Source organism: Rhyacophila brunnea, unplaced genomic scaffold, assembly GCF_057557595.1.
Source record: "Rhyacophila brunnea isolate RB1 unplaced genomic scaffold, BYU_Rbru_1.0 scaffold_24, whole genome shotgun sequence".
Lineage (NCBI taxonomy): Eukaryota > Metazoa > Arthropoda > Insecta > Trichoptera > Rhyacophilidae > Rhyacophila > Rhyacophila brunnea.
Genome location: NW_028232904.1, coordinates 8,776,686 through 8,793,161, shown reverse-complemented (window position 1 = coordinate 8,793,161; position 16,476 = coordinate 8,776,686). Strand labels below are relative to the sequence as shown.

The 16,476-nt window shown below is 35.0% G+C and overlaps 1 protein-coding gene across 1 annotated transcript in view; it reads right to left on the bottom strand.

Moving 5' to 3' along the window:
• Positions 1-16,476, bottom strand: part of LOC147068995 (putative multidrug resistance-associated protein lethal(2)03659) — a 107,212-nt gene that overhangs the window by 33,878 nt on the left and 56,858 nt on the right. Inside the window, exons 2-4 of the mRNA XM_085951224.1 lie at positions 13,547-13,637; positions 10,403-10,488; positions 9,026-9,170 (exon numbers count right to left, since the gene is read on the bottom strand). Of these exons, the coding sequence (XP_085807350.1) occupies positions 9,026-9,170; positions 10,403-10,488; positions 13,547-13,626 (311 nt within the window). The 5' untranslated portion in view covers positions 13,627-13,637. The remainder of the gene's footprint in view (positions 1-9,025; positions 9,171-10,402; positions 10,489-13,546; positions 13,638-16,476) is intronic.

The following is a 16,476-nucleotide window of genomic DNA, read 5'->3' as shown; positions in this document are numbered from 1 at the left end:
GCAGCACTGCCGTAAGTGTATTTGGACTCATTCAGTATTATCAAATTGAACAGATTATGACAAATTATTTATCTCCGTGGCCGGACGTCGTCAAAGTCCGTGAACTACGAGGGATATTCAAAATAAGTCTTACCAGAGAAAGTCCACTAGAAAAATTGTAACAATGAATTTGAGTCTACGGAGAAACAGGGACAGGTCATTATGATAAAGGGAGAAAGCACGTCGCACTTTGAAACGTGTTATAAAATATTACTGTTTAAACCAGGGGTCCCCAACCCAAATCGTTTGGTGGGTCAAAAAAAATATTACTGAGTTTAGTGAGCCACACATATAAAAAAATAAAACAAATAAATTGTTCAAAATATTTTATTACCTTATAATTAAGGTGACGCATCAGTGAAACGGCAAATAATTTTCAACTGTAGGCGCGACGAAATTTTGGACTCGCTCGCATTCAGTGAGAGAACGTCGAGCTAGAAACACGTCACTTTGCTTCGTGATGGCGACGGGCCAATTAATTCTTAAATCGTGTAAAGATGACTAAAAACGTTACCCATTTACTTTAAAAAGAAAACATGTCAATGAATATATTATTATTGTTACTAATAGAACAATAAACAGAACATATAATGGACGTATGTTGGATTTATATGACAAATAATATTTCGTTTGACAGGCGTCATTTGCACCCGCGACCCGCAATCCGCGCATCGCCTAGCAACGATCTTTTTGGACCGTGCCTCAACTGATGTACGGCCTTAATGCGACACTTGTTTTTGTGTATTGTTTGATATCTTTTTCATATCGACTGGTAATTTAGCTGACGCGCATCGTATTTGATTGGTCATGTTTTCATGGAGCAACCTGCTGAGACACTTCATTTTTACTAGATTTAATTTTGAAAAGAATGATTTGCAGCGATATGTAGTCCCAAATGCTGCTGTAATGCAGATCGCCAGTCGTTTTAATTTTGGAAATATATCTTCGATGATATATTTCTGATAAAACTCAAGCTTATTCCCTTCGAACATGCACTTTAACTACAGTTAATTGCAGTTCTATTAGCTTCATTTGTGAATTTGGAGGCGCTGATTCCACGTCCACGTTAAATGGAGTTAAGAATAATTTGAACATTTCCTCATACTTTTGCATACAAATATGGTACATATTGAATTGTTTAATTAATTTTGTGATTTCATTAGAATATTTTGAAAAATCTTTACGGTCACTATTAAAGTCATTTAACAATGGGAAATGAATTGAATTATTTTACTGTAATTGATTTTCATAAAGCTTGCGTTTTGTTACGAAGGATTTTATATCTTGATAACATTCTGTATTTAGCTTATTTTCACCTTGTAGCTTATGACTTAATTCATTTAATTTCATTGTTATATCTATCAGAAAACATAAATCTATAAGCCATTGATTATCGTAAAATTCTTCTTTCTTCTTTCGACCATGTCCGATCCTAATAGGATCGTAAGGGCCTCCACATAGTAGAGGTTTGTATTGACAGATTTTGTTTTTTTACGAGAAATGGATGTCAGCCACTTGCTCAACCTATTAGGTCCATAACCTGACACACACAAATTGAAAAACAATATGTGTACTTGCCAGACCCAGGATTCGAACCTGGGACCCACGGCGTTATAGTCCAACGCTTAAGCCGCGCGGCCACCGTGGGCGTAAAATTCACATATTATTATTGCCACTTTGATCATAAAAATTCGAATTTCTTCCCTCAATTTCCAAAATCTTAATAAGCAGTTTCCACGACTCAGCCATCGAATTTTGGTATAAAGAATGAGATCACCGTATTCAGATTCGAGTTCGCGACGATGCTTCAAAGATTTCTTGATTGGTCAATGCTCAGATTATAACCGTCTCACTCCAATGATGCCAACCGTACTATAATTATAGTACAATACTATAATTTTAATTCCGCGAAAAATGTTAAATACTATAATTTTACGCCAAATATACCATAGACGAGACGACGATATGTCTGAGAAGAATTGTGCAGTTTTTTGGACATATTGTCAGGCGTGGACCAGACAACCTGGAGAGACTGGTAGTTTTGGGTAGCCTCCAGGGAAGGCGAAGCAGAGGAAGAGCGTCTGCGCGATGGAGCGACCAAGTGAAAAAGCTGACTGGGGGCACCATCCATTCTGCCCTGAGAGAAGCGGAAGATCGAGAAGGATGGAAAGTCTTGGTCGCTCAAAGGATGGCGAAATTTAAATGTGGTCACGATCCTCAGCCATGAGTGCACGACCAAGAAGATACCATAATACTATAATTTTAAAGGATTCAAGACGAAAAATGTTCCTTTACTAAATATTTTTCAGAAATACTATAACTTTTACGCCTTTGTACTATAATCAGCATAGAAAAAGATGGCAACACTGTCTCACTCTCACTATTGTATCGCTCGCCGACTGTGTGGAGCCAGCATAAGCATAAAAACAAGTACTCGCACGCAGCACAACAAGAAAGTTCTAATTTCACAAAATATAATATAATTAATGTGGTAAATTTACGAGAACTATTTTTTTTTATTGTATGAATACCAAAATGCAAAATATAGAAAGCTTAGGCCGCAAAAAGTATTCTTTTGGGCCGCGGGTTGGGCATGTCTGGTTTAAACTGTTGTTTTCATCTGGTGACAATAATTATACATTAACACACAAACTCCGATGATACAATTTATAATGAAAATATATCATGCTTTTAAGACGTAGTATTACGGTATTCAGATAAGTTGCAGAACATCTTCGAAGAAGTGTCACAATTCCAATGGATGACAATAACTGAGAACGAAATAAAATGAGAAGATGCAGAGAATAGCATTTCAACTAAATAAAACACACACGTAACATTCTCAGGCTTAGACGAAGATGTGGACACTATTCAACCATGCCGAGTGGATTTGGCTTTAATTATTTTATGGTAACACTATAATATGTATGAACATAATGAATTAGTGACAACTAAATAGGGGATTCCACTAAATCAAGCACTTTGGATAATAGACATTACTTGGGTCCGTCATCGGGAGGAACGTATCCTCTGGTAGAATAGTTTGCACTGCTCCAATTTGCACTGTTTTCGGGCAGGCTGTAATTTCCGACAGTCGAGAGATGCGACGCGACGCTGGCGACATGTCTGTCCGGGTGATTGACTTGGTCGAAGTATCTGATCAGGTGGCCTAAGAAAAGTGGCTGAGTCACTCTAGAACGGAGAAATTGTATAGAGACTGGCAACGATTATAACACAATCGCTGTATTTTTGTATTGATATATTGCGGAAGCCCTTGCGTTGTACGTTCGCTCGTTATTTCGGCACGTTTGTGATTGTATTCAAGCGCAGTATACATAGTGTACACCAGTCATTACGATGGCGTGATAAATACGGAAAAATTAGATACTGTTAGGACTGACGAGTCATGCAAGGCAAACAACGTACTGATCGACCTTGTACAAGATAGAGGGATAGTGATCCACATATGGTTGTAGTGCCAGGAAGAAGATGAAGATAAGTAGGTGAGATTCTTATCTTTAAACCCTAATATTATTTCAAACATAATATCGCCTGTATACGTGCATGGATTTACTTGCAGCAATAGTGTGTATTTTAAACTATCGCGATAATAACTGTTTATACGTAAAAGTGCTGACTGTCTCGCCAATCTCATTCTTCAGGAGTAAGCGAGATGTGATGTTGCAGGTACTATTTGACAGTTTGTGAAAATCGGTTAACCTCCAAATGAGTCTCTGCAAGGTGTAATAAGTTTTTTTACCGTCAGGTTCTCCACTATCGTTCTACTGCGTGTCCGGAAATTAGTATGTGTGCAGTTCGCTGTATGTTGTATCAGAAATATATGGTCGTATTTTAAAGACTGTCCAACCTCTTTGGGTCGTATAGAACTGAGATAAAATTCACATCTAAATAAAACACGGTTCTTGTCGGTTTACAGGAAGCCACCAGCAAACAAATTTTGAAAATAGCTGATATACTGGAATATTTGTTAGGTTAGGTTAGGTTTTCATTCTTGAATTCATTAAATTGTCGCGGTTCCCGTCTGACCTCCTGTAAACCGACTTGTACCGAAAACACTTACAAATTATATAATAAAAACTACCGAAATACAAGGGAAAGACAGTAAAAAATAGTAATGTAAATAAATTAGAAATACAGAATGCGTAATTTTTTCATCTCAGTGCTATAGAGATGACCGTATAGTAGACGGTCAATAGGAAAGCTGATGGCGAACTGTGCTACAGTGAAATGTTATACATACAATTTACAAGTAACTGTTCTACTGCGCAGGGGAAGATATCAAACAAATCCCAACTGTCGCGTGAAAATCTTTCGAAATTTTTTGATTCACGCATGCAATCTTCCAACTAGCATGATAATACATGTTTACACGTGCATTTTCTTGTTATGGCCGCGATAATATGTACTGTCAGCAGTAAATCCATGCACGTGTAAACGGGGTATAATACTGGTACATATTCCGAAGACCTTATCAGCGAAATTGTTAAAGAATTGTGAGAATTCATGGGTATCCTGTTGCCAGGTATTTTCTGCCATTAGCTAATGGGCCATCCATAGACTGTTTCCGCATACGGCTGTAAGCATCATGACATAATTATGATACATATGATTTGGGTTCATGGAGATTTTCTACATAAGCATCTGGCCGTGGCCGTACACCGAATGCCCCTCTACCATAAGTTGAATAAACTAATTGCCAAATTTGACAGATTGCAACTGACAGCCCGCGTTTGTTGTCAATTGTCATACTTGTTTTCTTCCGTGTTTCATTATGACTGAGTGAATTATTTTGATTATTGTCTAATGGTATTATCTATTTTACAATTGATCCTATAATTGGTGCTTCATTTTATTCAATCATGACTGCTTTATTTATACTAAACTTTGCTTTCGTAGATGAAACTAATTTACAACGCCGCAAATTTCGTAAAAGCGATGATGCTTTTGAATTCAAGAGTTTCGTTAGTAAATACACATCAGACGCAGATTAATGAAAATCTAAATATTATATAATTTATATTTTTTAATAACTCAATTCATATGATTGTGCTGGAATCGATTTATGCATAATACATACACAACCAGTTGTTCAGTGAGGCAGATATTCCTGAATGACTTCCTTTCCTGAGGAGGATTCCTGGCTTTCCCTATGACCAAAAGCTTCAGTTTGTGTGTATTTGTTTGCATTGGAGCACGGCATAATTGTGATTCGGTCCTTGGGAACTTTCCTCCCTGGTACATTACTTTCTTCGCGATGAACATACATTTTACGAAGGAGAAGTTTCCAAAATAAACCTGTCTCATCTGCATAGTATAGTTGTACGCGGCGGACTACTGAATTTGATTATAGAATAGCGACGTATTATAGAGCTTGATTTTGTGTTTTCAACTAGTAAAAATAACGGCGGAGTATAGTAGTTGTCGGATAATCGAGTGGCAGATTACTGAGAGTGTACTGTAATATGTAGCGATTTTAACATCTTTCATTGGCATTATATCACTACTAAGGGCATGGCCCACACATCCTGAAGCGGGCCCCCCTACATATCGCTAAAGATAAAGGCAGTGTGATGTTCTACAGTAGCGTTTTCCAAATGGAGTACCTACACTGTACGCGATAAAATGAATGTGTATATTTGGTGTTTTTTTGTATATTTTAATACATACATCCATTTGAATTATGGAGTTGTCGAGTATCGATACACAATTATTAAAAATTGTATCGTACAATCACATAATTTTAAATAAGTGAAATAATTGAAGAAAAATAGCTTTTAAATATTTTTTTACTATTAGAGAGAATTTGTGATGCCACGCCGGACCCTTCCTGAGCCCGGGCCCCCAGGCTAGAGCCCTGTCAGCCCCCCCCTTTGTGGGGGCTATGACTAGGGGTATCTAGCGGCAAAATGCGAAAATTACGTCATGTATCGTTTTTGTTGGACTATTAAGCGTCCATTTACGCCCACGGTGGCCGCGCGGCTTAAGCGTTGGACTATAACGCCGTGGATCCCAGGTTCGAATCCTGGGTCTGGCAAGTACACATATTGTTTTTCAATTAGTGTGTGCCAGGGTATGAACCTAATAGGTTGAGCAAGTGGCTGACATCCATTTCTCGTAAAAAAAAATCTGTTAATACAAACCTCTACTCTGTGGAGGCCCATATGATCTTATTAGGATCGGACATGGTCAAAAAAAAAAAAATTAAGCGTCCAAAGACATAAAACTTGAAAAAAAGTAACCATATAGAAAAATATTCTTCTGTTTTTGGTATAAGAAATACTTCATCCAAATATATGAGTGAAGCATACAAATGATTTGAGTGAAGCATAATTGAACATGAGGCCACTTTAGTATTCAGACTCGCACGCAGGGTAAGGTGACTCGATGAACACTCGAATAGTTTGTGAATGGTCATAAACGGAAACAACGTAAGGTGAGACGGTAATAAGCGGCATTCGATGGCCCATAAATATGTGTACATATGTAACTTTTTTACATATATCGCTTAATGTTTTATTAATTCCAGTATTTGTGTAATTGTAATTAATATCTCTAGATGTCGACATAATGTAATATGAAATAACAATAACTGAACAGATGCCGACCTTGTGTGAACGATTTGCCGAGCCATTATCTGTTATGCTTTATCTCTCTCTCAATAAAACTAAACAAATTGTATATTACATATTTGCAGTTCTTAAGTACCCCGTAAAAAAATGTTAAGTACACATACTACATAAGTAAGCGTCGCGTAAAAAGGTGATAAGTCGACATAATGCTTTATTTGTTCAATACAATAATAGGGTCGTAACTGCCATTGCCAATTTTAGCAAACTTGTAAGATGTAATATGGTGATTCTCAAAATCTTGTGACATTAAGACTTTTAGTTATATATAGGATCAGGCGCATTACTCCTCAAATCGACATCACCCTAAACATTAGTAGAAGAATTAATGGTAGGGGAGAGCAGGTAGGATTCGTACACTTTTTACTCTAAGCCGTATAAAAACAAAACTGTAAGATATTTTAAAATAACTTCAATGCTTCTATATATCCAATATATTTGGCTTTAATAATAGTGAAGTGTAGTTTAGATACAAATCAGCATGGCGAAGCTACGGTAACTTTTATGAAAAATGGAAAACGTACGAAACTACCCCATACGTGGGGTAGCTTCGTACATAGTGTGGGGCACATTCGTACATAATGGGGAACCTTCGTACAGTCAAAGAAAATGCTATTTATTCAATGTAATATAATCATGTATTGAGATCAAAGCTAACACAGAATCAGTTTTCATGTAATAATAATTAAGTTATTGTTTTTAAAGTGCTTATAACTACTTAGTCATAAAAACATAACACTTTTATTTATTTTTTGTTAATAAAGGAATGAATAAATCAACATTATAAAATTTACCATTAGAGTAATAGGTCTTAATCTTATGTATTTAATAGTTGTACTATCCAACATTATACATAGATAGGTCTTTTTCGAAGCTAAATATTATCCGGGCTGTTTTTGCTGTAAAAGCAGATTTTGATAGTGGGAAAACACATACCACATCTGATATGTAAACTGTTCCTTCATCTTTGGTAGTGGAAAAGACAAATTTCCAGGTATGAGGCTTCTTCCTCAAAAATGAAACTTTGTATTCAACGGGACTATATTTTTTAAGCACCTGTCCAAGGTAATATAAAACGGTCTTTGTTTTCTTGATCCTTCAGACGTCTCTTCGATGGGAGAACAAGAAATTTCTCTTAAACTCATATTAGCCTCATCCTCACAATCAGTTTCATCCTGACTATCAGTCTTTACAGTTTTATTTTGCCTCTTTGGTTTAGTTGTCCCTGAAGTTTTCTTCTGTCTTTTTGTTTTGGTTCTTGTATCTGACAGTAAATGTAATGCTCGCTTCATCTCCTTAGCCCTTTGTTTCCTCTCTTGCTCTTGCTTCTTCAACTTTTTTGCTTTTTCTATTTCTTCTAGTCTATTTTTTCAGGGGTATCTGTATATATTCTCGATTTTCCTGGTAGTTTTCCTTTCTTTGACTTTTTTAACGCATTTCTGTCCACTCTGGGATAGGGCCGGATAATTTCTGGAGTTATTAATCCTACAGTTGATGAAGATGCAGGCGCAGTTGTAGGTGATAGCAAGGAGGGTGATTCTGGCGCTGAACTCCATGGGAGATCTTGTTGAGTAATCTCTGTTTCTGCAGGTAGAGTTTCTGGCACATTGGCATCTTGGCCCGCTGTAGAAGTTGATTGTCCACCTTACGTGGATTCTAACGGCTGCATCTTGCATCATTGCATCTTCATCAACGTCTCCTGTTCTTGTCCCCTTTTTCACATATATTCGCGGCATGGTTCTGTAACAATAATATGTTTGGTGAACAATCTTTCTACTGCCACGCAGTCAGGAATGGGGAGCATTCGTACAGTACGAATCTACCCCACTCATAACTGCACGAAGGTACCCCAAGCCGAGAAATCAACAAATTAATTGAAAATAAAAATAACCGCTATAGTTAGCCTAAAATTACTATTTACATATTAAACGAAGTTATCACTTCATAAACTATACTAAGTCACTTATAACATTGGTGCAAAACTTATAACAGTTAAGCGTGTTCAAAAGTGAATACAAAATATACTTACGTAGAGCGAAAACACATATCGGAGTGCTCCGTCGAAGCTGTTGGCCGCACTGATGCCCTGCCCCGCGGTTACACTATGCGTATGAGCGGGAGTCACACACACAAACGCGAGCACGCCAATGAATTGGATAGTGAAGATATCGCCACTGTACGAATGCTCCCTGTGTACGAATCCTACCTGCTCTCCCCTATGTTTATAATTATGGATCATAATTATATTAGTATGTTTACTGGACTTCAAGCCATATTCTGCAACGTGAGGTTTGTACGCAGTATTTTCGAATTAGAATATTGGTAAAGCGGTTTAATACCTGACGACACACTCGAGGAAGAACAGGACAAGGCCATACATGGCGCATTGCCAGCCATAGCATCTGATGATGACCCTCAGTAGACTCGGAGACTTTTTCTTGGCCTCATCATCCCATAGTCTCTGGAAATTGTCGCCTAGTATACCTGGAACATAATATAAAGCACAATTTTAGTATAGCGAAATGTCCTCGATTTAACGCCAACAGGTGATATTAGTGCAGTGTTGTTATTATTATAATTGATGTGTCTGATTACAACAACCGATAAATCCACAATAGTATTTACAGTAATTACGTGTCAAGCGTAACTTTTCTGTTGCAAATTAAAGCAATATGGCCATTTTTATTGGCTAATAAATTGCAATGTATGAAAAATGGAGATTAAATGGCAATGGGCTGGACATGTCGCTCGGCAAGTGTCGTCATACAATGGTACTAGAGGGTCACTAAACGCTCTGTTATGTTCAAAGACTATAACAAATTTTATTTTGTTGTAATTTACTCGAACTTGCTAATAATTTTTTTAAATTAACTATTTTTTTTTATTCAACGAATAATTCACAAGATTTAAGAATGTAACATTCTAATTATTGAATATACATAATTTTGAAAACACTTCTGAGAAAATATATTATAACCAATATAAAACATCTTTTTCAATTTTAATTTATTTTTAACATATTGTGGACATTACAAATTATAAGTTTAAGACGTTCACAACATGACAAATAGAAACAAAGAAGTATACTTAAAACAGTAAGTGTTACATAAAAAAAGAAATAGATAGTATGTTATTAAACAGTAGAAATATGTACATACAAAAATATTAATTAGATAGGTACAAGGAAGTACACCGGATGAGTTAAGCAGACCCTATTTTAAGAATTTATAAAACAACGTCCACCTATACTCATCCTCACATAGGTGGAATATATCAACACCCGAAGCAATTTCGTTGAACATAGTTCTCTTTTAAAATAATTTTGAAATAAATAATAATTTGTTCAATAATTAGAATGTTACATTCTTAAATCTTGTGAATTATTTATTGAATAAACAAAATAGTTAATTAAAAGAATTATTAGCAAGTTCGAGTAAGTTAAAACCAAAAATCTTGGAGTGATCCGTGACGTCGGTTAGTAATTAAAGTAATACATACTTTGATTTAAAATAAAAATTTAATTTTCACGGTCAGTAAGTGACTACACTATTTGAAACAAAAATGATATGTATGACTGACAAAGCTTAGTGTGCACTATTTATGTCAGATCTTAACAGCCTACGGACACCCTTCGCCACTGCACACCACTGATTATGGCATACCATTAACGCTGGTTAAAGAGCCACTTACGATTATCAACATTTCTTTTTACTTACTTGATTTGTGGTCATCTAGTGGTTCGTAAAGATCTGATATTTCCAGGTCTCTTTTGTAGCCTTTTCCAAAGACTTCTGATGTCCATCTGAAATCAAAAATGCCCATATCACAAAAACGTTGAAAAAAGCCTTTTCCATATAGACCAGTGGTTTCCGAACTTCATGTTACTACGCCTCCCTTTTAAAAAAATCTAATCTTGGCGCCTCCCCCCCCTTTAAAAATGAAAAAAAAATATAAAAATAAACAAGGTATTAACAATTATATTCATTTTTAAATTAATTTGTTTTTCGTGCGACGAATGTGCTTGTTTATTAGCACAATCAATTTCAATACTAGTCAATCCAAATTCATCATCGTTCATTGACAAATGGATTCTATCATGTGCCCCACATACTGAAGCAGGCCCCCAGGGCAGGATCTTTCAACCACATATTTAAAATATTAATAGCTTCGAAACAAAGCAGTGCCGCAGGCGACTTTTTTACTATTAATAAAGTAATGTGAAAAATGCATTAGCCAACTAACCAAGAACTCAGTAAATAGATTTTTGTTTGCTTCAATATATCTTGCGTAGAAATCATTTAAAGTGGAGACATGGTGAACTTATTTTTTGTTGTAATTTTGATTTCCAAGGCTCCAATTTTTTATGAATACCTTCACTTTGTTTTTTTAAATCAGTGAATGCACTAGTGGTCCTTGATTCACTCATTTTTTTTTTTAAATTTCAACCAAATAGACAAATTTAACAACAAAATATATCTTTCCTAAACAAATTTGCCTCAAATTTCAACATTATGATTTGACACTTTTATTTCATTTTTTCACGAGATAGCCAACGCGCTTCACAATAGTATAGAAGTGAGGTATTATAAAATTAGTCTCCATATTTACAGGTTTGCAAACAACCTTTTATCGGACTGTTTTTTGTGTAGTTTGTAACTAGCGGCCGTTTTATAAACTATGCATTTGCAAACTGCAAATTCGTGGCTACATTAATTGTGTAAATTTTCGCGCCTCCCTTTGCAACACGCCGCGCCTCCCAGTTTGGAAATCACTGATATAGACAGTGCCAAAATCAGTGGCATAGCTGCTTAATCGCAAGAGTACGCGAAGAATTGGGGCCCAGCCGGACAAGGTGTCCTTAATGTCAGTCCGATAGTTGATGTATTTTCTATTTTATAGCAAGTGTGCCCTTTATATACTTCACAAAAATATAGATTAAAAAATAAATCACATTGACTGCTTAAACTAACTTAAAGCTAACTCCATTTGGGCAAATTGTTCAGGATGGAGAAAAAACATAATAATTTAACCATCAAACGGAATGTAACAATTCCAAAAACACTTGCAAAAATACTTGCCAATCCAAAAATTGGAAAGAATTTTTTTCAAATAAGCTGCACTATGAATTAATACACTATTTTGGCTTCCTTTTTATATATAAAGAGCGGAGTTGTTCCATTTACGATATTGGAAATTTGGCACCTGCAGTTGAGTGTTTTGTGTGAAGTATGATAATGCATTTATTTATAGGTTTAGGAGTTTGAAATTTTGTGTGAGCATGAAAACATGCTTAATAACAAAATGCCATGAAAATCTCATTTTTGGTCAAAAGTGCATTTGGTTAGTTTGCAGATGCAGTCAATATGGAAATCTGAAACATTTTTTCAAAAAGCTAAAAAAAAGTTCTCGACATTGATTTTGGACAGATTTTATTTTGTGCGAAAAAGCCGATTGGAATCGAAGCCGAATATTTTTTTTGCAAAATTTTTTATTTTTAGAAACCTTTGCATGATTCTGCATAGGGCCCCAATATTTCTAACTACGCCACTGGTCTAAATACATTAAAATAAAACTGACAAACATTACAAACACTACTGATTGGATAGGCTGGTGGAAATTTCGCATTGCAGATTCATTTGCAGCAAACTCATCATTCGGAAGCCGGTAAGCATTTGAACAAAATCCATCAATTTCATAAATTATTATTAAACAGACATTGAGAGTTAATTTCGTCGTAATTAGGTATGGTACATGTACAATATTGGTAAAGCATATTGGCCGGAATACGATATACATGCTGTTACAAGTCCAGTCCGGTACATATATTTTTATCATTTTTTTTTCTAATGGGTAAGTACGTTTCCGAATCATGTATGTTCAATAAAGACTGTTACATTCTTAAACTCTTGCGAATTTTTCGTTGGCCAATTTAACTATGCATTTGGATAATTTTAATCCTCATCCTAGGAGTTGAACTCGGGCTTCCGTATTCGTACAAAAATGCCACTATACCATCTATCCAGAGCGTTGGAGCGGAGCTCAGAGCTGGAGAACAGAGTACTGGAACAATGGAATTTTACCGAGAGCAGAAGCGGAGCCGGAGCACCGAAAATTTGTAGTGTTCCACCCTAGGGGCGGCAGGTTATATGAAAGTATGGTGAAGCAGGCGAGTATGGTGAAAAAGTATGGTGAGGAAGGCTGGTAATCAATTTGCGGCAAAATTTTCACGTTAACATTATATTATATGGGTACGTCATAATGACCAAAGTAAATCCTCCGTGATGTCCTGCATTTTTTTTATCGCGTCGCTATTTCTCGTAAGTTGTCAGCTATTGGCCTGCTTCATTCAGTTGTATGAGAAAGCCGATTCATTGCCCCTCTTTTTATTAAATTTAATACCTCTATGGTTCCACCGCTCCGGATTTTTTTTTATTATTAAACTTTCGTTCTTAAATCCATTGAAAATAGTATATTTTGACACTTTGCAACACTGGAATTATTTGAAATATGGCAACACTGTCGAGTGATAAATAACATCACTTTTTTGACAGAAGAGGCAAATAATGAAAGACGATTTGCTACCGGGAATTTTGTTTAATAGAATTAATAATGAAAATGACGATTATTTTAAAACTACATATTTTTTTAACATTTGTATACATATAATATGTATTAAAACTTTCTATCCGGACCGGAGCCGGAGCAAGTATTAGGTCCAGGAGCGGAGCAACTCAAAAAAGGGTCGGCTCACCGCCATCTTTAGATTAATCAGTCAGCAATGGTCCTCCCAACGTTCTGTACCTATCCACCCTGGTCTGTGTTGAGGGTAAATATTTAATTAAGAATAATTTGATTCTTACGAAAATGTGATGGAGGCGAGGGGGTTGCATGTGGCCCTGGGGTTGGCAAGACGACCCTCTTGTTTCTTGCCACCGTCCATTACGGGGAAATCTAAAACAAAATAAATAAACATATAAAAACCAGGTATTAAAACCCTTTAAATGCTAAACAACGACATATCGTTGTTCAGAATAACAACTAGAAATGCTAACAACGATCGTTGTGTGATGTCTAATTATTACGTTTTTTAAATTTGTCCTGTTGGTTAGATGGTTTATTAATTATTATAAATTAAAGTTTTTTATACATAGGTACAGATAGACTTGGGTTTCGAGAATTCTCGAGAAATTTTTGAGATTTTCCATCCCGAATGTCGAGAATTGAAATTTTTAACATTTCGGGAAATCCCGGATCTCGAGAATCTTTTCTCGGGATTCGGGATTTCTTTATTATCAAAATTAATTGAAAAAACATTTTTTTTTAAATTGAAATAAATTAACAAAATTTGAGTTCGAGTGTGTCACACAGTGTATGAAAAAAGTGGACAGAAAACACAAAGCGTTCAAAGACTGATCGGGGCATTTAACACAATTCGACTCAAAATGAGTGCAATTTTTCAACATCAAGGAATGTTGAGTCTCAAAAGCGTACGCGATTGTCAGACGCAGCCATTGACAGTCTGTGTTTTTTGAAATTTTATTTTAATAGGTTAATGTTTTGAATTACTTTTGTTTTCCTACTTCTATTTGTTTGTCTTCTTACTTAGATAAAAAAAATCATATTTTTTTGGAATTTGTCTGTTAAATATTAAAATATTTGTCGATATCTCGAGAATTCAAAATTTCATCATTTCGGGAAATCCCGAATGTCGAGATTGAGATTTACTCGGGAAATACCCAACTCTAGGTATAGACAGCGACTATCTATATTGTACGATTGAAAAAGAGCTTTATCCAGATGGACAGATGATTAATATACATACACCCTGCGTAAATAATTAGTTATTTTTCCATAGTGACCATATTTCTTTACAAAGTCATAGTCAGTTACGACCTTTTAACCTCACGCACGCGATTGATTTTCATATAAACGAGACAACACAGTAGTTTATAATTTGAACGGACCCACTACCCTTGACATATATTTTCGACGTCCATATAATGCCAAATATCGACCCAACAATTTCCCCATTCTAAGCTTTCGCTATCGAAATAGATTATAGAAAATTAGCTGAGTAAATTTTATGAATTTCCTTATGCCAATATAGTTGCAAATTAATATCTAACTATTACAAATAATAATAAATAGTTTATATGCAGATGTAATGTTGGGCAGATAATATTAGATTATTTTTTTAATTTGACCGGGATACTTCGAGTAAAAAAAATGGTAAATAATTACAAGATAAAAAGAACTTTTTATATACAACGTTTTTAAATTTTCTGTTGAATCATAGAAACTTGACTTGACTAGCTTAAACGATCAAAAAAAATTGTATTTGATAGAAATAATACTGAAATGTCATTTTGACACTCATATTGATTTCCATAGTAACGCACGTATATATTAATAATTTCCTAGCAACCACTAATAGTGGATTGGATTACGGATTTCTTCCGAAATAACTTTTCATACAAAACAGAATTAACTGAAAATGAATTTAATTCTACTTAAAAATGGCTATAAGCTACCTATAAGTATTAAAAAAATGCATTGGCATCGTGTTCTGATATATTCTAAAAGGTTCAAATGTCTAGCTAGTCGGGAAGTTAGTTAAAAATCGATTGCAAGATTTGTGCTGGACAAACAACCACCGGGCAAACAAGAATACGACCTAATAACTAAAACGTTGTAAAATAACTAAAGCAAGGTCCGTCGATTTTTGGCGGAGTTTTTAAATTTGTTTTCTGATTGTATTAGTTGTATGTAAGTACAAGAAATACAATATATTTATTTATTTAAGAAAACAAAACATTGTGGACATAAACGAATCTAAATTCAAGACGTTCACAACATCAGATTTACTACATTACAACAAATATTACCCTCACAAGAGAGAAGAAAATATATTTAAATAATTACAAGATAAAAAGAACTTTTTATATACCACATTTTCAAATTTTCTGTTGAATCATATAAACTTGACAATTCTATGTATTAATAAAAACTTTTTATTATACTTGATATAAATACTGAATAAATATTATAGAATACAGAAATGTCATTTTGACATTTCATATTGATTTCCATAGTAACGCACGTATATATTAATAATTTAGTTGCTAGGACCCCCTTAGCAACCAATAATAGTGAGTAGTAAATATTACTTTTAACGATTTTTTTCCGAAACATACAAAACAGAATTAACTGAAAATGAATTCAATTCTGCTTAAGTATTAAAAGAATGCATTGTCGTCGTGTTCTGATATATTCTAAAAGTTTCAAATGTCTAACTAGTCGGGAAGTTAGTTTAAAAAATTTGTCAAACAAGAAAAACATTGTACTGCACAAGAAAAAATCTGTACCGGACAAACAAGAATACGAGCTAATAAAAACGTGGTAAAAAACATATACTTAGGTGCAATTTTATACAGAAAAATAAAATTTCGAAAACAAACACAGCACATTACTTTGGGGAGCGCATTGACTAGTCTTGTACCCCTCGCCAATGGTGCCTGATAGGCTTGACACGAGGAAACAGTTCCGGCCCTGAATGGAGGTAATTGACAGGCGCATGTCAATTCAAATTCATTAGGACATCAGAATGGAAACAAATCCCTCGCGATAATAGGCAAAAGTGTTTCAACTGACTGACCTACGAGATTCAAGAAAGTGAAAAGTAAACATGCCTTGTAGAAAGGAAAATAATCATTTAACGAACTTAGAAAGGAAAATAGTTACATGTCTTAAAATAAAGACATCCAAAAAATTTCTTCTGGACGCGTTCTAA